General features: G+C 37.2%; 1 protein-coding gene across 2 annotated transcripts; it reads left to right on the top strand.

Moving 5' to 3' along the window:
- The first annotated feature begins 773 nt into the window (after positions 1-773).
- LOC131325269 (serine/threonine-protein kinase Nek3-like) lies at positions 774-12501 on the top strand. 2 transcript variants are annotated; one of them, XM_058357425.1, is made up of 17 exons: positions 794-1050; positions 1152-1255; positions 2732-2851; positions 2998-3064; positions 3560-3625; positions 4924-4970; positions 5097-5142; positions 5271-5351; positions 5462-5504; positions 5584-5633; positions 5726-5807; positions 6393-6442; positions 6823-6896; positions 7132-7183; positions 9303-9695; positions 11081-11386; positions 11709-12501. In XM_058357425.1, exons 3-17 carry the CDS (start codon positions 2766-2768, stop codon positions 12069-12071), a joined length of 1806 nt encoding a protein of 601 aa, XP_058213408.1. In that variant the 5' UTR covers positions 794-1050; positions 1152-1255; positions 2732-2765; the 3' UTR covers positions 12072-12501. The 2 variants fall into 2 exon arrangements, with proteins under 2 accessions (XP_058213407.1, XP_058213408.1); XM_058357424.1 differs by lacking the exon at positions 1152-1255 and having other exon boundaries at positions 774-1050.
- Positions 12502-20804: the final 8303 nt, after the last annotated feature.

Here is a 20804-nt window from a genome sequence, read left to right on the forward strand (position 1 = left end):
ATGACTCTCTCAACCCATAAAATAGCACAAGGCTTTGTCTCGTGCACTGCAGTGGTACAGTCGGAGTGTTTGCAATTATTAGTACCGTAATTTTAACGGTCGAGATTAAAAAAAAAATTTTTGATTTTTTTTTAAATTTGAATTATTGAATGTAAAGAAAAACGATTGTGATACAACTACAAGAACTCTCTGCAATTAAAGTGCATACTGCAAAGAAAAATAATTGTAATACAACTGCATGAACTCTCTACAATTAAACTACAAATTGCAATTAGACTGGAGAGAAGCTGGATCCATAAAATAATACACTCTACAGTAATTATTTATTCGCTCTAGGCCCCTCCACGAAAACCGCCAAAATTTGCTCTGACACTCCCTCCACACACACTCTCTCTCTCCCTCTCTCTCTCTCTCTCACACACACACACAAAAACACACACATTGGTCTCCACAATGCACACTGCACAGTCTTTAACCTCACCGTTAAGGGATTTTTTTTAAAAATAGGATCTGTTTCTGCTAAACTAAAATTATTAAACGGTCTAAATCTTATGTTTTTACGGTCCATATAGTTCAGCGAAAACGCATTTTTAAGACCTATTACTACCTCTAAGACGGATAACCGCCCGAGTGTGTTTGTTTTGTTTGATTTCGAGTTTGGATTTGCTTCTTAAAAGTTGTTTGAGATCTATTTGTGAAGCTCGAACAGATTGTTGAAGCTCATTAACTTTTCAAATCAAAATCCAACACGCTACTACTTGACTCCTCAAAGCTGGTTTGAGATTCTTTCGAGCCAAACCTAAACATATTTTAAACCTCGTTACTGCCACTACTTTCTCTCTCTAGATTTGTCTGGTTCTGTTCAGTAGATAAACACTACACATTCTCTCTCTCTCTCTCTTCATAACAATGGCGGAAGTGCTGCTGCTTCGTCTTCTACACCTCGGACTGTACAGCCCCGTCGTATCCGCGCCAATGTCAAACCCCCTCGCGCTGCGCTTTCTCTCCCTCCGATGCGCCTCGTGATCTCGTCCTTCCACGTTCTACTAGGTGATTTTCCTTTTCTTTTTCCCTTTCTCAGCCTTTGCTTTCTCTCTCTTCCTGAATCTGTTGAATCTGTTTTGAACATTTCTTTTGACTTCTCTTTTCAGTCCTCTTTTACTCCTGTTTTTTACAAGCGGCCTAGTGTTTCGGCCGCATTTCTCGCCTAGTTTTGAACCTGCATTTGCCGTTTTCCTCAGAGATTCACACTCGCGTATGTGATTTAACGATGTTTTCAGTCCGCTATCTTGCTTAACTTGTTGATTTATCAAGTATTGCATAATTTCGGTCTTATATGTTTGTTGCATTTTGCGTTGAAATTTGTGGCCTGTAACCGCTTCTTTAGCAAGATATTTTGCTTCTCTCTCTCTCTCGCTCTCTCTTGCTTCATGAAATTTTTTCTGTAATTACTTGTTGATACTTGCACATACCATGGGTTTCGGACCTGCATTTGCCGTTTTCAGGTTTTACTCGGAGATTCATTCACTCGTATGTGGTTTTAAGAACCGACCCCGGGTTATGTAGTGCACTCGGTAAGTGCGGCATAAGACCGTTCTTTTCCGCAATCAAGGGTTCAAACGCTGGTTCAGATTCGTTGGAGCACTCTTACCGGTAAGAGTTAACAAACACGTCTGAACTATTGATTGCTGACAGCTCGTACCGGGTGCACTACAGGACCGCATTTTCCTTTACGATATTGTTCGTCCGTTGTCTCCCCTAACTAGTTGGTTTATCGAGTATTGCGTAATTTTGGTTAAATGCACTTATTCTACCAAAGAGACGCATCTTGCTATCTCTATTTCACTGTAATTTGTTCTGATTTAACAGTATGTTTTCACTTCTTTGAAATTTGTGGCCTGTAACTGCTTCTTTAGCTAGATATTTTGCCTCTCTCTCTTACTTTATGATATTTTGGCTGTATTTACCTCTCTTGAAAATTAGTTTGAATTCAACTCAAAATAATCTTCTGTTCTTGTACTCATGGTTGATTAATCTGATTTAATTATTGTGCTTGTTTTGGTGCTCATCCTTGAGCAATGTGGTAGAGATAAGTCTGTCTGTTTTTGTATCTCTCTCTCTCTCTCTCAATATATTGGCTGTAGGTGCTGTGCCCAGCCAATGCCTTGTGCTATGAAATTTCAGCACAAAAACTTGAAGCAGTAGAGAGGAGATGACAATAAGATGTAAAATGAATAAATAATCTGTTGTATAGCTGAAGGGTTTTCATATAAAACTCAAGTGCTTTGTAAGAGAATTTGGGCCAGAATGGCATGGCTTCAAATTTGGGTTTACGAGTAGGGTGTTGTTCCCTTCTGAGTACAGTATCTTTATCCGCTTACATTTGCATGTCGTTAATTGTATTTCTGTGGGTTTGAGTAGAAACTAGTGTGCTTAAACAGTTAAAAACTTCTGTCTGTTTCCTTACAATGTTTTGGTTGGGTTTTGAATCGTTCTTGGCTCAGAGGTTTGATCTAGTATTATCATGTTCAATTTGGTTGCCCACTTTCTTCTATCTCGGAATTCCTTGTACTTTGTGCAAGAAGCTGTTTCGTTAAAAGAGATATGTATTTGGCTGTGTGTTCTCACAAATAACATGGTTTTCGTTTGTTACATTGTTATGGATCGATCACTGTTTTGGGTTTTTAGTTTGCCTGTAACTTATGGTTTTTGGAAATATGTGACTGGGCAGAATAACCTGTCAAAGGAAACTTATCAGTCACTGAATGGAGCAGTACGAAATACTAGAGCAGATTGGGAAAGGGGCTTTTGGCTCGGCCCTTCTCGTGAGGCATAAGCATGAAAAAAAGAAGTGAGGACAACATTGACGCATTCTTCATTTCATATCTTTTGTTTGTCATAGCATGTATGCAGATATTAACGATGAGAAGAAAGATAGTTTCTTGTTTTTTTATCTAATTTTTTCGGTTTGGTCATGTCCCTTTTCCAAAACTCAAGGTATGTGTTGAAAAAGATCCGTCTAGCTCGCCAAACTGATAGGAGCCGGAGATCTGCACACCAGGAGGTTGGTATATTTGTGTATTATCTCTGCTTCTGTTTCTGTATTAACAGCATTATCTTTGGAAATGAAATCAATAAAAAACTACTGGTATTTGGAAATGAGCTCTTACTTTTCCATTTCAGCAGGTAAGGATACCTTTTTTTTAAAATATCTTTGGGAGAATTCTTTAGCCAATTCTATTATGGTCCGTTGATGATAATTAAGATGTGCATTCTGCTAAAAATGTCTGCTATACAACTGGGGAAAATTTGAACTTACTCTTAAATGGGAAGCTAAAATCACTGACTTATAGGCATTGGGACACTTCCAGTGTTCCTACCATAAAATAAAGAAAGCTGCAATATGTTTGGAGAGCTTTATAAATATCAAATGCAGAGTATTTTTATTGTAAACACAAAACCAATCACACTTCCATTAATTAGCATGGAGGATATTTTACTAAAGCTGAGTTCTGCTAGATACTAAGTGTTTAAACTGATTTTCCCCTGCATTGCACAGATGGAGCTTATTTCCAAAATGAAGAATCCGTTTATCGTGGAGTACAAAGATTCTTGGGTAGAAAAGGTTTGCAGATATCCTGTACTATTTTTGGTGCTAAATTGACTCATCATCTTCTCGCATGCTTTGTTTTCTGATGGTCTGACCTGAACGTTAGTTTTTTCTTTTTCTATCCTTCCTATCATGCTGGTAATACTTTACTATTCCGAATTCGACACCCTGACGCCCAAATTTCTAAAAAATAGAGCACACGACATGTTGGGACGCATTACAAGAGTATATTTTATCTGGACGTTTGTCATTATACTACGTAAAAAAAAGTTTTTCAGGAGAAAAGTGTTTTAATCTTTCACATGTATAACCATAGCCTACCAATTATCAGTCATGCAAAAACAAGATTTTCTGATGTTCGGAATCCTCCTAAAGTAGTTAGCACTTAGCAGAACTGAACAAGCGAGTCATCGGTCTGGGGAAAGAAAAGGACTGCCATGGTGTCCCGTAAGTATTCAGACTCTTCAGAGATCGGTCTAGCATGCTCTAGAATGTCCTCATGGTGTCCAAATGGACTCTGTAGTAAGAGAAAGGACACTTCTAATTAGAGTGTTTGACATTTGTCCTAAGAATGCCCAGGATTGTCAATGTCTGACAAGTGTCCGACGCTAGGACGTTACTCCAGTGTGGTGTCTGTGCTTCATTGCTTCACTCTTTACTCACTTCATCTTCCGCTATTATCATCATAAGCCATCACTCCTTAAATGCTCATCACTTGCAATTAGATAATTTCCTGTCTCACATCATGTTTGTTTGTTTACTCTATTGCTTCTAATGGTTCTTTGTATCCACCTAATGGTTTCACCTGTTGATAAGGGTTATACTAGCACATTAATAGATGGAGCTTTCCTTTACTAAGTTAAATAATAAGACTTCTGAAGTACAAACCTTTAGTGGTAATTGTGATGTTTGTGTGTAGACTGTAGACGGCACTTTGCTGCATAAGTTTTCACTCCATCAACGGAGAAATGTATTTAATATATTTACAGTAGCCCATCCCCATTCCCTGGCTTGTCTTAGATCCCATTCTGGCTGGAACCCATTGGAATTTCCTAGATCTCAGCTCTGGTTTGTTAAGAAAGTAGCTTCTTACCTGGTGATTCCTTGGGGTTGTTTTCAATAAAATCTGGCTATAATGTTTGTGTAACAACTAGACAAATTTGGAGATTATTTTTACCAGCTATGGCGGGCTTCGCCAAGAATTTATATAATATATATGATCTGGTAGCCACATGACCAAGAATAACTCTTTGTTTTTACTCACGAGTTTACACCCTTTGTTTGGATAACAATTTATCTGCCTTTTATCTCAGGGCTGTTATGTATGCATCATTATTGGTTATTGTGAAGGAGGAGACATGTAAGTAGTTTTCTCGTTAAAATTGCAACCTTGGCTCAATCCATTTGCTTAGACTGAAACTTTACATCTAGTCAATTTGGTGTCAGCCTTCAATTTTTTTTTCTTCATTTTACCTGACTTTTACAGGGCAGAGGCTATAAAGAAAGCAAATGGAATTCTATTCTCCGAAGAGGTTGTAGCAGTTCATCATCTTAAAAGCATCTATTATCACATGTATTTTGTTTGTTTTTCTAAAGCTGCGTAGTTTTGTATGCCCATGATTTTCTTGTTTACTGATGCAAATAATTTAACTGTTTATAGAAGCTGTGTAAATGGCTTGTTCAACTCCTAATGGCTCTAGACTACCTGCACAAGAACCATATTCTTCACCGCGATGTTAAGGTAAGCTGGCACTAGGCAATTGGTGTCCATCTCCACATGTAATGGATTTATGAGTTGGCTTTCAAAATTTCTGAAACTGTATTTTGTTGATGCCTTGTTCAATTTCTCAGTGTTCAAACATTTTCTTGACAAAAGATCAAGACATACGTCTTGGTAAGTGAAATTTTTGTTTCTTTCATTCTCTTAAGTGACGTAAGTGTTTGCTGAATGCTAATGACCAATCCTGTTGCAGGTGATTTCGGACTCGCAAAGATGTTGACTTCGGACGATCTAGCCTCCTCTGTAAGTCATGTGGATAATAACATTAGTGGTTAGGTTTCAGTTTCCTCCTGTATTTGCTTTTCATTGGTCAAGGTTGCTCTTTCATAACCCAGGTTGTAGGAACTCCAAGCTATATGTGCCCTGAGCTTCTTGCCGACATACCTTATGGTTCTAAGTCAGACATTTGGTCCTTGGGTAAGTATTATAGATTTATAGTATATACAGAAGTATGATATAAAGCATACAGGGTTATTTGTGAGGATTAGTGTAAACTGAAACTTTGCGGTTGCATTCAGTTGTGTTGGAAATGAGTTTTTGAGACAAACTATGTACAGTTTTGCATTTTTTGTGTTTAGTCAACCTATTTTTTTTTTTGGTCTTTAGTCAACTTTTTTTTTTTTTTCAATTGTACCAAACTTTTTTAACTTTCTCGGTACATCTGGTCTAGACACACTTGAAAAGTAAAAACAATAACAAATTCCTATAAAATGTTTACTAGAAATGCAAAAAGTATCCAAACTTTTTTCGTTCCTAGTGGATATGTTTAGAATGTGTTTTAAATTTATTTACTTTTTAGATAAAGCTACACTAGATATACCCAATAAGTGACAAAAAAATTGGTGAAATTCTTAAAAAGTTCAGTAAAAATAAAATACAAATCACGAAGCAGTCAAACATACTTCAAACTGGTTTTTTTGAGAAGACAATTGAACGCAGCCGCATGTTTTGTAGTTCACTAGGTGAATTTGTACTTATCACATCTTATAATCGTGTCATCAGGATGCTGTATATATGAAATGACTGCTCATAGACCTGCCTTTAAAGCATTTGTAAGTTGCATTAACTCTGTCTCCCTTCATTATTTGGTAACTGGATGCTTTATTTTTGGAGTTTCTTGTGAATGTGCCGATGTCTAATAAAGAGGCGGCTAGGGGTGGGGACATTGATTTGTTGGGTCTGAAAGTTTCGTAGGTTAGCTACCAAGAGCGAGAATAAATAAATAAAAAATTAGAAATTTGGTCCAGGAACAGTTGGCAGATCTGATAGGTTTTCCCCCCTCCACCCTTTTATAAAAAAGGCAGATCTTATAGTTACCCTAGTCAGATGGCTATAGAGTGTGCATTACTTTGGTTGCTGGTGCATTTTCTTTTTTTGCTTGACTTCAAGCAACTTGAATTTATTATGCTTACTGTTTTGGGTTTTGGAGCAGGACATGCAAGCACTGATCAACAAAATAAATAGGTCTATTGTGGCACCTCTCCCAACAAAATATTCTGGAGCATTGTGAGTCATTTTCCTAGTTGTATATCTTGTTTATCATTACTGAGGACTTGGTTACTTTCTAGCTGACATGATTATGACAACTTATATTGAAAGAAGCGTAAGATAACAGAACTTGAAAACTCCTAATTTTGATCTTATGAAATTCATAAATTTCCTTGTGGGAAAATTGTGTTTTTAACGTATTGTGCCTTCAATCAGGGTGTTAATCTAATCTTTGCATATTTCTGTTTGCCAGCCGGGGTCTCGTCAAAACTATGCTGCGGAAAAACCCAGAACTTCGGCCGAATGTACTTCCTCATCTTTATGTTCACTGTACATAGGAGAAACATCATTGCATCAATATAAGCATGTAGAATGAATTTCCTTGGCCTTGGATAGTTTAAGCTATTCAGGGAAATAGCTATAACAGCTTCTCTGCATTTTTCCTCCCAGCTGTGCTAGTTATAGCTGAGCTAATATAATGCCATTCATTCTCATTTGCATAATCTTGTCCTAGTAGGATCCTTGATCCATCTTGACTCTCTTGTAATGGTTTTGATAGTTTCCACAAAATTTGACAATTGTCAATGCATCAACATTCAGATTGCCCATTCTGCAGTTGGATGTTCTTCCAAAATGCCAAGGGAAGAGAAAATTATTGATTTGAAAAGGGCATGGTTTTGTTTTGCCCTTCAAAAGTTCCCTGGTAAAAAGCACGCTTGATCATTTTCTTCTTGTTGTTTAGCATAGAGGTAGAAAGCATATAAATACAATTGTTTCTCAATAGAAGCAAATAGCAATATTTTTGTAATGCAAAAATGGTTTGTTCTACAAATTGGAAAGCATGTCCGTGTTTGGTATCATCTTGCTGTAATGGTTGCATTCATTGGCCCTCATGAAGGGTACAGTGTGGTGGTATGGTCTGAGTAAGGGTGATTGACCAATCCTATCATCACCATGAGGTGAGGTAGACAAAAAATGCGAAGCCAGGCCCTCGGAACTCTTGGGACTAAGAGTCGTAAGAATGGGCCAAAGCTTTCTGAAATCGGTATGCATGTTGGAGGTGATACTGGTAAATTGGTAATGGCATATATTGGCGTTTATGGCTGCGAGGCAACTCTGTGGTAGTCTGGTAATCGACCCATAACTTAGGGCTGACATTCGTGTTGGTCCATTGACGATAGGGTTGTAAATGAGCTGAACCGAGCTTTGTTGAGCTCAAGCTTAGCTCGTTTACCAAAAGAGCCAAAAACTTGAGCTCAAGCTCGGCTCGAGTCTTAACGAGCCGAGCTTAGTCATTTACTAAACAAGCCTCTTTAATCGAGCCTAGCCTCCCTTAATGAGCCGAGCTTTTGTCATGAGTGGAGGTCCACTCAGCTCGGTTACTAAACAAGCTGAAAACAAACGAGCCAAGCCAAGCTCGTGAGCTGCTCGGTTCGTTTACAGCCCTAGGTGAAGATAAAGAAAATTACAAAAATTTGTAATTTTCTATCTCACTTTATTCACTAACTATTTGTTTCTTATTTTTCATTTGTTTTTGGTTTTAAATGTTAGATCTTAATTCCACTTCCAAATATGAGTTTCTCCATTCAAAATTTTTCTTTCCAGTCATTAGAAATCTATCCAAATAATGCCTTGTAAAGTTAGAAGGGGCTTTGTGGTTCCAAAAGTTTAACATCTATTTAATTTTGGAGTACTTGACAAACATGCACTATTTGTATAGCAATTGGTTAGTGCTCAAAAGTGCCAGCAAATGGTTGAGGCAGTCACCACCTTCAATTGTCTTTTTGGTAGAGTTTCTTTTTTGATAGGGTACCACCATAGCTGTTGCTCGACTAAGATCAGTCCACCATCTGCCACCAATTGACAAGGCTAGAGCTGCTGACACTGCCTCCTTTGCTATTGCTGTCGACCCCTCGGTCATATTGCCTACATTTCACCACCACCATTGTGGTACCCCACTATCAAGGCTAACTCTAGATGATTGTTTAGACTCTGCCACTAGCTATCATTGTCATTCTGGCTCAAGCGCTAGTGGTACTGTTGCCAAGCCCATAACCACACATTTTGGAAACCGAAATACTATCAATGGGAGGGGTAATTTGCTATCCAAACTTGCACCATTAGTAGAAATTTACATGTTTGTTTTTGAAGTTATGCTTTCTGGCAAAGAAGTAACAATAAAAGCGGTAAAATGCTGTTGTGGGTTCTCGAATGATTTTTTGGAGACGTAACCAAATGGTCCAAATGTTTATGAAGTAAATAAATAAGAGCTAGTGTATTGGTGATATGACATTTATTTTCCCTGTGCATAGGCAACTCCAACATTGTAGGGACCCAGCTTGGGCCTGTAGGGGTATTTTTTGGATCTATGCTGTAGATATTATCTATTTTGGAAAGAGAACTAATTCAAACTTCGGATTGCAGGCAGCAGAGCTTCTAAGGCACCCAATCCTCCAGCCTTACGTTCTTAAGGTTAACCTCAAACTTAATAGCGTGAGGCGCAGTAGCTTATCAACCCACTGGCCTGAAACTGAGTACATAAAGAAAACTAGATTTGCGAATCCAGAAGATGTTCCTGTTTCAACGTACAAAGAAAAACGGCATTCACTCAGCAATGACAGGACTTTAAATCCCAGTATTTCTGTTACTGAGGATTATATGGCAGAATTGTCTGTTGGAAGTACTCATGAAGACTTGACCTTTGGCAGAAAAGTTATATCAAAAGCTTCAAACGTTGCGAAGACTCTAAGATTGACTCCTTCAAAAGCTTCTGCCACAGTGAAGAAGCAATCAGAGCTTTCAAAGAATCGTGAATCTGTAAGTCGTTGGAACTAATATAGACATTACTTGTTTTTGCATGCACATGCACTTATTTGCATGTGTCCAAATATCAGTGTGTTTCCTTTCCTGTTTGGCTGTTTCTACGAAGATTCAAAGTGACACGTCTATTAACACTCTGCCATTCTTGCTCATTTTCCCATTGTGGTAGAAGTCGGTTAATTTCTAGCTAAACGAAAAAAGAGTAAGTAAATGATCGATTACAATTTTCCTGTTAGACGCTTGTTCTTTGAAATTGACTTTATAGGACATGAAAACAGGACAGAAAATTGGCTTTCTGTTTGGTTGTCATTAAAAGGGTTTAGTGGTAGACGTAACATTGACAAATTGAAGTTCATTACTCCTACAAGTTCAAATGTAAGTTGATTAGATTCTTCTTTTAAGTTAGATGTGATTATAATTTAAAGAGTCTGTGTCATATGATGAGAAGATGATATATTTATCTTCACATTTATGTTATTTTAGTACAAGTAAAACCTCCAAGTTTTTTCCAACCAAAAGATGCATCCTAATGAAGCTCGATATCTAGTTTTAGTGTAACAAGAAAATATAGGTAAAACTATGCAAAAATTTATATTAGTTTCTGTAGATGGAAACTTGAGAGCATAGAGGGGCTAGAAAGAACACAGTAAAATCCACTAAAGTTTTGGAAGAAAAATCTGGACTCCTTATTTCCAGATGTCTCAAGTGTTTCAACTAAACTGTATATAAAAATTCTTGTCTGTTTGACAAACTGTCATTTGGTTGCACTGAAGAAAATTTTGAAATGTACATCCTTCAAATGGTTTCAAAGGATAGTCATTAATTGTGCACGCTGATTGCTCTCTCTGAGCTAGCAGTCAAGTGGATCCAAATGAAACACAACAATCCCCAACACGTGCATGACCACATAACTAGAACTGCGGAAGATCCCGAATACAAAACTTCCAAATGAAACAATCTAGCTGGTTGTAGTGTTTCATTAGTGCATGACCACTAACACTTTACGGATCCATCTTTTCCCCCTCAAACTTACTAAAGTTCCAAACCTAAGATAAAACCAATAAACCATGCTGTCTTCTTGTAGACTTGACTACCTATTAGTAACATCCTTCTGTGTGGACATGGGCTTTGTCCACTTAGACTGAAGAACATTAAAAAGGTTTATAATCTAGTATCATAAATTTGCACGCACTCATGGGTATGCATCCACACGTGTATGTTTAGGTATCTGATAACTGTATGTCTTCCTTTAAACCAGCTTAAGCTTTGCACAGTCATCATTTAATCGTTTTAGATTTGCTGTCAAACTTCTGGAGCCTTGAAACTGCAATTCTCCACATTATACGGTTGTTTTCTCATTTGTAATATGCTTGCACTTACAGTTTCCAGCTTCACAAGCACCAACTAGAAAACCTGCTCATTCAAACCGTAGAGTATCTTTGCCATTGCCAACAAGAACTGCTTCACATGGATCTCCTTGGAAGCCCGATGTTGGTGTCCTTGACTGCGTTAAGTCTCCAGATGTTTCTGTCAATGCTCCTCGAATTGACAGGATGGCTGAGTTTCCACTAGCCTCCTATGAAGAACCCTTTACTCCCGTCCGTAGAACTTCATCAACCTCTGCCCAAGGTTCCTCTTCCTCGCCACAAGGTGATTGTACAATCATGAAGGACAAATGCACAGTGCAGGTATGGCCATGGCCCCCCCAAAACTTTTCCACAATTGCTTTTTATGAGTATGTATGGCGTGTCCCACAACAATTACATTTTATATACTACCGTCAGTTCTTATTGATTTGATGTATCGATGCCATTTGTTGTTTTCTCAGTGATATAAATCGTAGGGGTAGATTTTCCATTAATATGATACTGTCAATCACTAGAATGAGTGATGTAGGTTTATTGGTTTTCTTACTATTCTTTTGTTACACTTACATAAGGTACTCTTATCATCATTTTTCTCGCCACACTAACCTTGCCATCTACTTAATATTTCTGGTTGTGCCTGCAGGTATGTGATAGAAAGTTTGGCCGCCCAAGTTTTGGGAATGACTGGCAAGGCAGAATTGACTTGGATGGAGAGGGTGGAAGTGATCAATCCTCTGAGCAAAATGCGACGGCCGGGGCATCGAGTCGGACCTCATCAGATGCAAGGCGACGTCGTTTTGACCCATCCTCTTACCAGCAGCGAGCTGAAGCTTTAGAAGGGTTGCTTGAATTTAGTGCAAGACTTTTGCAAGATGAAAGGTACGACGAACTTGGGGTGTTATTGAAGCCGTTCGGACCTGGAAAGGTTTCTCCTAGAGAAACTGCTATCTGGTTGACAAAGAGCATCAAGGAAAACACAGTCAAGCCCGAAGAGCAATGCCAATGAATGGCGGATGCATGTGCTGTAACTCTTCCTGTGCTGACACGTCTGCTGTAATTCTTCCCGCGATCAACTTTAATCGTGTATTCAGCGTGTGAAGGCTGTAGGTAGAGGTTGACGTAGTAGATCATAGCTTTACAATGTCCCTCGTCGCAGTTTCATTTCTTGCATTCAGAACAGCAATTTTTGAGATTTCAACTAATCCCAATTCCGCGTAGTAGGATATGAACCGGAGATTATAATCGTTAAATGTAGGATTAGATAGCTGTATGGCCGGAAATGTTGCGAAACCTCTTCTTCTTTCATCCTAATTTCTTCTGTAGCTTTTGATCGTGTAGTTGTAAGAACTGTAAACGAGCTGCCTGACTCAGGAATCTGTCCTTTTGAGATGAACCATCTCGAGATTTTCTATCTATGCAGCTTCATGTTTGCGAAATCTTTCCTGAATTCGCTAGGGTCCTTTGCCACCAGGGATTAACTAACGTGCATGTAAGCTAGTCTAGACACCGAGCTATCAAAACAAATATGAATACAAAGAAAATAGTTGAGACAATGAGACTAATGTGCATGTAAGCTAGTCTGGATACTGAGCTATCAAAACAAATACTATAAGTACAAAGAAAATAGTTGAGACAAAGAGACGAATGTCACGAAACACGCAGGGGTGAGCAGATTTGGACCCTTAGATTTCATAGCGAGGCATCATGCGCAGGTGGTTAGGTTATGGAGAGGTGTTTCTTTTTGGGTTTATTTTTTTGGTTTCTTGGCTGCCTACTTGCCATCTGCGGATTGGTGGTTTTTCCCTTTTTGGGTCTTGGTGCCTATGAGGGCTCCTCATGCTCTGTTGTGATGTCTTGTACTTTGAAATTGTTTTAACATTTGTAATTTGTTTCCAAAAGATTACTAAAATTCTTGTCATTCAAAAAAATAAAAAAAAAATCTCTTAGCGAGGCACACATGACAGCCAATGATAAAATTGGTTCTTAGTGAAATTATGCCAACGAATTTTTTTTTATTTTAAAAACTACTCTAACTATTTTACGTATGTTCCCAGAATGAGGGACGAATAAAACATACCTGTTCAGCTGTTCTTGCTTGACCTTGCGTTAGCTTTATTTATTTTTCATACCTTACAAGAATTTACACTGGCTATATCCAAAGACAAAAGAAAGAATATTGCTTGGTGCAGTCCACAATTTAGTATGTAAATATATTATTATTACCGGCAAGATATTTTAGAAAATCTAATTCATTGATCGTCGAGATGAATGACCGAGATTTAATTGCAGAGGCTTCTCTTCAGTTTAATTGTAGAGAAATCGGATCCAACTTTGATCCTGGAAAATGCCAACTGGGACGGAATTATCTGCAACTTTGCAGTAGCTGTCAACCTCTCATATTCGCCAATATGTGAATTAGACGGGTTAGTACAAACTCTCAACCGAACTTCAATGGGTACAACTCGGATGTCCGGCTAAATTCCTCTCATACCTGGATCCCGCGTCCCTGCAGTGAGGGAATCTCACTGCCAATTGCAGTCCCTCAAAACGACGTCGTTTTGAGGACGTTTTGGGGCCAATTTGAGAATCGCAAGGTAAACAACACGTGAGCCCCTCTGGCTCTGACCCAGCCCCAGCCCCAGCCCCACCCAGCCTATTCTCTCTCTCTCTCTCGCTCTCTCCAATGAGAGGGAAAGTTAGCAAAAGCACAAAAAAAATTAAATATTTCAAATTTTAATTCGTTTGAATTGGTGGAAAGATTTTAATTTTCTAATCATTTTTTTTTCTAAATGGTCATAATTAAATTTTGACTCTATGATTCTGTTGATTAGCCCTAAGAAAGTTGTAGAACTAAATATCTCTTAGGGCTAACCAACGAGAATCCCAAAGCCAAAAATTAATTACAATCCTTTAGGATAAAATGATAAGAAAAATAGTATCTTTGCACTAATTCAAACCGTTTGAAAATTGGAACATTTAATTTTTTGACATACAGTTTATATATTAAAAAATATGATTAAAAAATTAAGTGCTCTAATTTTCAATCCGTTTGAACTGATACAAAGATCCTATTTCTCTGATCATTTTATTCTAAAGGGTCATAATTAATTTTTGGCTTTAGGGCTCTCGTTGGTTAGCCCTAAGAGATATTTGGTTGTACGATTTTCTTAGGGCTAATCAACGAAAGTTCTAGAGTCAAAATTTAATTATGAGCCTTTAGAATTAAATGATCAAAAAAATAAAATCTTCCCACCCATTCAAACGGATTGAAATTTGGAACACTTATGTTTTTTTTAAGGAGAATGGAGTGGGGCTAGGACAGAGCCAGAGGGGCTCACGTGTTGTTTACCTTGGGATTCTCAAATTGGCCCCAAAGCACCCTCAAAACGACGTCGTTTTGAGGGGCTGCAATTGGCTGTGAGATTCCCTCACTGCAGGGACGCGAGATCCGTAGATGAAGCACGATCTTCGAGTAATATGGTTTATGTTTTATTTTAGGATTTTTTCTATTCGAACCATGGTTGTATGAACTAATGATTTCATTTATTGATATTCTTTCCATTTAATCGATTGTGTTTGTCTTTCTAGATTTCAAGCACTTCTTACCACGGTTTTATTAGCTTCGTCACGGTTTTATTAGCTTTGTGATAATTGGGTGAGATGAGCCGTGCTCCATAAAACGCGCCGTGCTATTAGACGATCCGTGCCATAGAGACGGATCGTACTAATAAGACGGTCCGTGCTAGGCGGCAATATCTCATGCCATTCGATGATTCACAATTATCTTTAGGTGACACTATGTGGACCTGCGAACCCTACGGTGTCCAATTTGATTCGAATAGCTAGTGGATCGAGTGGATTCGAAACCCTAGGTCTTTCTCTTATAACTCTCTTCCCTTTTTAATTGCTTTAAATTAATTTAGTTTGCATAATTTTAGAAAAACAAACAATAAGTCTTTTTCTGATTTAATTTCCTGAGAACGATACTCGGAGTACTTACCGCTATCTTTTTTAGTAAATACTCTGAGTATCGTTATCAAAAATTACTAAGGCTAAGTTACAGTTATTTTAATTGATTTCTAAATTAATTCGGAAAAAGTTTTGATTATTTGATTTCCTGAAATTAAGCAAACTAAATTAATAGTATAAAACAATTAAAAGTAAATAGAGTTTATGAAAACAAAGACCTAGGATTTCAAATCCACCCAATCCCTCGTGATGAAATTTATGTTAATATCAAGGGCTAACTATTCGAATCAAACTGGACACCGTAGGGTTTGCGGGGTTATAGGGTGTCACATAAAGATAATCATGTTTCATTGAATGGAATGAGGTATCGCCGCCTAGCACGAACCATACAACCCGTCTCATACAACCCGTCTCTATGACACGAATCGTCTAATAACATGACGCGTTTTACGGAGCATAACCTATCTTACTCAATTATCACGAACTAGTAAAACCGTTGAATGATGTGCTTGAAATCTAGAAAGACAAACACAATAGATTGAATGGAAAAAATTATCAATAGATAAAATCCTCAATTCATACCACCATTATTCGAATAAAAAAAATTCTAAAATAAAACATAAACTACCTACATTATTTGGAGATCGTGCTTTACCTACAACCTAGGAGAGGGGTTTAGCCACCACCGTGGTTGACTGACGAAGAATGGGTTTTGCACCGCTCTCGGTCTCGGCTGGCTTTTGTTCTCTAATGCGTGCTTGAACTCCATATGCGTGTTATGCCGCCCTCCTTTTATAAGCTGATGTAGCCGACAATCCCTAGGTTGTAGCATATTAACGTCGTCCCAAGTTTGAGAAACACTTAGGTTCAGTTTGGATGACCGGAATATTCAGTGGGAATAGGAATGTGATTCCTAGGAATTTTGTTCAGTGGGAATAAGAATATGATTATTAGGAATGAAATTCCTAAGAATACAATATCCTGAAGTAATTCCATTCTAATGTTTGAATTAGAAATTTATCAAAGTCAATATTTCCTTTTTTTTTTATTTTATTGATTGAGCTAGGAATCTAAGATTCTCATGGGTAAGGGAGGAATCAGATTCCTACTCAATCTGGTAATGTGATTTTTGGTCGGATGTGTCGTCAGGACGTTACAAGAGATTATTACCACTAGGTACAGAAAACCACATCTTAATTCCCATTCAGGTAAGATGAAATACTTAATTACCACTAGGTCTACTTTTTACAAAATACATTTGCCATTAATGGAAGTGCCACCCTAGGACACCCGAGGGTTTTAGGGTGCCCGAGGATTTTTAGATTTAGGATACCTTAGCTAGGGTTTAAGTTTAGGCACTTTCATACATAGGGTTTAGGTTTAGGCACTTTCATAGGGGTTTTATGGTGCACTTTTCTATCATAGGGTTTATAGTGATTTAAGCACTTTCATAGGGTACTTTAGAGTTTAAGTATTTTCATAGGATACTCTATATATGGTTTAGGCACTTTTATAAGGTACCCTAGGGTTTGGGCACTTTCATAAAATACCCTAGGGTTTAGACACTTTCAGGGTTTATGGATTTAGGTACTTTCATGGGGTTTTGATGTTTCATTAATTGGGGGTGACCCGGTGGGAAATACTTTTTATTTTCTGTACCTAGTGATAAAAAGCCTGAATCACAATCATATCTCTCCCAAAGAATCCTGAGAGTGTGACATCGCATTCCTATTCTTGTTCCTTTCAAACGTCAAGATCATTGAAGTATGGTATCACATTTCCATTCCTCCTCGAGATTCCTGCCATCCAAACTGAGTCAGTACAACGCAGGTAGTGGAATATCAATTTGGAAGTGTTGTGAAGCATTCCTCCCACCTTCAATCACTTGCAAAAGCCCTTATAAAATAGGATTACTTTAACTTCCGTTAAAAGGGTGTAAGATATTCGAGAAAGGTGTATTGATATTTGTGAAAGTACATTAATATTCGTCAGAAAATATCATTAACATGGGCCCCATCCTTGGTCAAAATATTAGGCCCACTTTTAGAATACCAAGTGCACGTCTAAGAGCATTCGCATCAGCCTCTTTAAATTTTGGACCAAATTATACCTTAAAAATTCACTTTATTACTATAGCTACTCACTTTTAAAATGTCTACTGCATCAGACTCTTTACTCTCACTTTCTACTAAATTAAATATTCATACTTTTATATTTCCTTCATTTATTCCCACATTTCTCTATTCAATTAATAGTTAAAAGGGTGAATAGTGACTATTTAAAACAAAAGAGTCACTGTAGCAAAGTTATTTATTTGCAAAGTAAAAAGGAAGGAAGAGAGGTTGGTGCAGGGCAATTTTTTTTTTTTTTTTATCCATTTTCTCATTTTTGCCCTTTACTTTAATTTAGAGAATTGTTTAAAAAGTTAAGTGCGGATGCTCTAATTAGTAATTGCTTTGAGGCCCCCGATTCATACATTATACTGTATGAATTGTATTGTTCAGCGACCCGTTTCACTTCCAATACGTGCACACAGTAGGAACTAGGAACATTTCTATGGCCCAATCCTTGTAGCTCAAGCCATGATTAGGAATGTGTTCTAATATAGAGAAAGAGTTGTTTCCGGTTGATCTGGACAAGGGGCTGTCTGGACAGCCCCGTGTGGGCTCCCTTCGCGAGTTTTTTTGGAAAATTCGAACCGTGCATCTTGTAGGGCTCGCAAAATAATGTATTTACGCAAAAAAATCAGCTTGTCCGGATATCGATAGATATGTCAAAAAATGAGTTTTTACACGGAAAAATGGACGACTGTGATCTGTCAACTATTTTTAAAGTTAAATTGTTCACGGTCGTCCATTTTTGTGTGTAAAAACTCAACTTTTGACATACCTATCGATATCCGGATAAACTAATTTTTTGTGTAGATACATTATTTTGCAGGACCTACAAGATGCACGGTTCGGATTTTCAAAAAAATGCACAAAGGGGGCCCACACAGGGGCTGTCTGGACAGCCCCCTTGTCCGGATCAACCGGACAAAACTTATTCTCTCTAATATATTCTCCAAAATACCTATAACATAAAAATCAAGCATTAAGCTCCGAGTAATAATATAAACGGACTTAGCAAGGATAAATTAGGATGCGCTTAAATGAACATTTATGCACCTATTAGTACATAACTAATTAGGAGTCTAATTATTACTTAATACAAACAAAAATTTGAAATGCAATTCCGGACATAACTTCATCTACATATGGTTGTTCGATACATTTGGATCTACATATATATTCAATGGTTCCGGGCACAATTGTGTCGAGAATGTGTGTTCGTAGACTTATTTATTGAATGATCCTTTCTTATGCAAACCCCCCTCATAATTCCCGCTTTGAACTTTGTAGCTATAGAAAGCTTCAAACAGAGGATGCGGCTTGAGATGACGTTACTATTTTCTTTCTTCCTTTGAAATTGATTTTGCACTGCGCAGTTGACCGATTTCCGGCCCATGCTGCGTTCATTTTACGATAGGAACTGTCCATATTGTAGAACTCGTCAAAAAATTCAAGCCCATGGCTAATGTCATGTCAATCTGATATTGATTAATACTTAGTCGGAGTGCATTTATTTGTTCTGAAATTTGATTTGGTCACGCTGGATCAAACCTATTAAACCCATTTTGATTAAAAAAAGGAATTTATTTTTTCACTTTTTTTTTATTACAGTATATCAACACTCTCTTTTTTGTCTTTTAGCAAAAAAATAAATGCATTTTCAATACTAAAAAAAAAGAAAGAGGAGTGGATATAAAAAAAGAAAGTGTGAATATCAATTCCCTTAAAAAAATCAATAACTTTGATTAGATAATAATAAGTATTCCATTACTGTAATTTTTGAGACGATTGAAATTTTTGACAAGCTTTACGACGTGAACGGTTTTGTTTCGGAAAGCGGCATTAGCTGACAATCGGCCAACTGCACGTGCACTCGACAAGCCTGTCCCTTTTTTTTTTAAATTTATAGCCGCGAAGAGGAGGCAGAATCGGGTTCGACTACCGACTTAAAGACTAAGTTTTATTCACCAATTTTTTTTAGGGATAACTTAAACAACATTTGCCGCCAATTTGGAATCCCATCTCGATGACCAAAACTGTTGATTAGTATATATATAGTTAAATGAGTGAGAAGATTACGCAAAATTTCAACTCAATCTGATATTGGTAAATTCAATTATTCTCAATAAAGTCCTAGACTCAAGGATTGAATTTTTCTTGTCAAGCACTTACTGATACGAATTGAGCTGAATTTCTGAATGGCCTTCTATCGAAAATAATTTTCACAAAATCACCTGTTCGATCTGATCATCAGTGAAACGGAAACTAGGCATCACTGAAGTTTGTAAAGTTACTCACACAATAAGGATGGATGAACGAATTTACACTCTTGATTAAGCGCTGCTTAAATTTCAGTCCCTTTAGAAAATAATTTTTTTTTTACTTTTACCTAAATATTTTGGGAAATAACCACATTTTAGCAAAATAAGTCGTTCATATATTTTGCTAAAAAATGATTATTTTCCAAAATATTTGGATAAAACTAAAAAAAAATTACTTTTTTGATTCCTCTCATCGAGACGAATCAATAATCCACAAAAATTTGACGCAAAACTGACAAATGCAAAAAAAATTCAAACGGGATAAATACGGCAATCAAGGAAAATTTAGAAGAATGAGTAGGGTTAAATTTTGTCATGGTAAAAAATGCTGCAATCAAGGAAAAGTGATGCAATCTGTGATGTAACTTAATTGGTTTTTTTATTTGAACAGCGAAGAAAAAGCTTTTGTTAATAACTAGAGAACATTAATTACAAAAAATAAGCAAACGGGATAAATACGGCATCACAAGGTGAGAATAATTTCCCAGCTATATATGTTGGCACCTATCTACAAGACAATTAGATGTAACTTAATTGTGAATTAGTATGAAATACAAAGTCTAATCTATTGACATTTTCAAACCTACAAAAAGGAATGAAAGGTTCAAAAACGTACAGTTTTATTTTATTTTATTTTTGTCTAAGACACTAACTTAGTTTATAATCACATAAACTTCGACCTGTTCATTTTATATCAGAAAGGATAACGGAGCATGAATTCTAAATTAAAGTTGGATTTTTCGTAAACGTCCTAACCGATATCGGATTGAACTAATTTTTGGTAAGGACCATAAAAAAAGTATTTTAAACAAAATAAACGACTCTGATCATTTTTTTGAGCCCATAACAGGTCCAAAACAGATATGTGCGTGCTGGTACAGATTTGATATCTGTACAAATAGCACCGCTCTATATCTATATATTCCTTAACCGCAAACCAAATGATCAAAATTAAACTTCACCCTCTCAGTCTCTCCCACACACACGACTTCCTCCAATTTCATGGCTTCTTCAGCTGTCCTTGTGCTTCTGCTAATTACAAGTGCTAAAGGAGATTTCCTGTCACCTTTTTTCTCTCCTTTCATGGGTATATGAATATAAACTCTCTCTCTCTCTCTCTCATGAACATGAACATGATAAATGATACTCCAACCATCCCGATATTGCTTGTCCACTATATGGGGAACTCAAGTTTTTAAGAGAAAATACAATTAATGTATGTCTCTTTAGAAAGTTGGATTAGTTCTTCAACCTCGCCCCTCGGTATCCTAGCTAGGTTAGCTTGAGCGCACTAATCTATACAACTCCTCCTATAGCATTCTCACACGCTTACGCGTG

The sequence above is a fragment of the Rhododendron vialii genome, chromosome 5a, assembly GCF_030253575.1.
Source record: "Rhododendron vialii isolate Sample 1 chromosome 5a, ASM3025357v1".
NCBI lineage: Eukaryota > Viridiplantae > Streptophyta > Magnoliopsida > Ericales > Ericaceae > Rhododendron > Rhododendron vialii.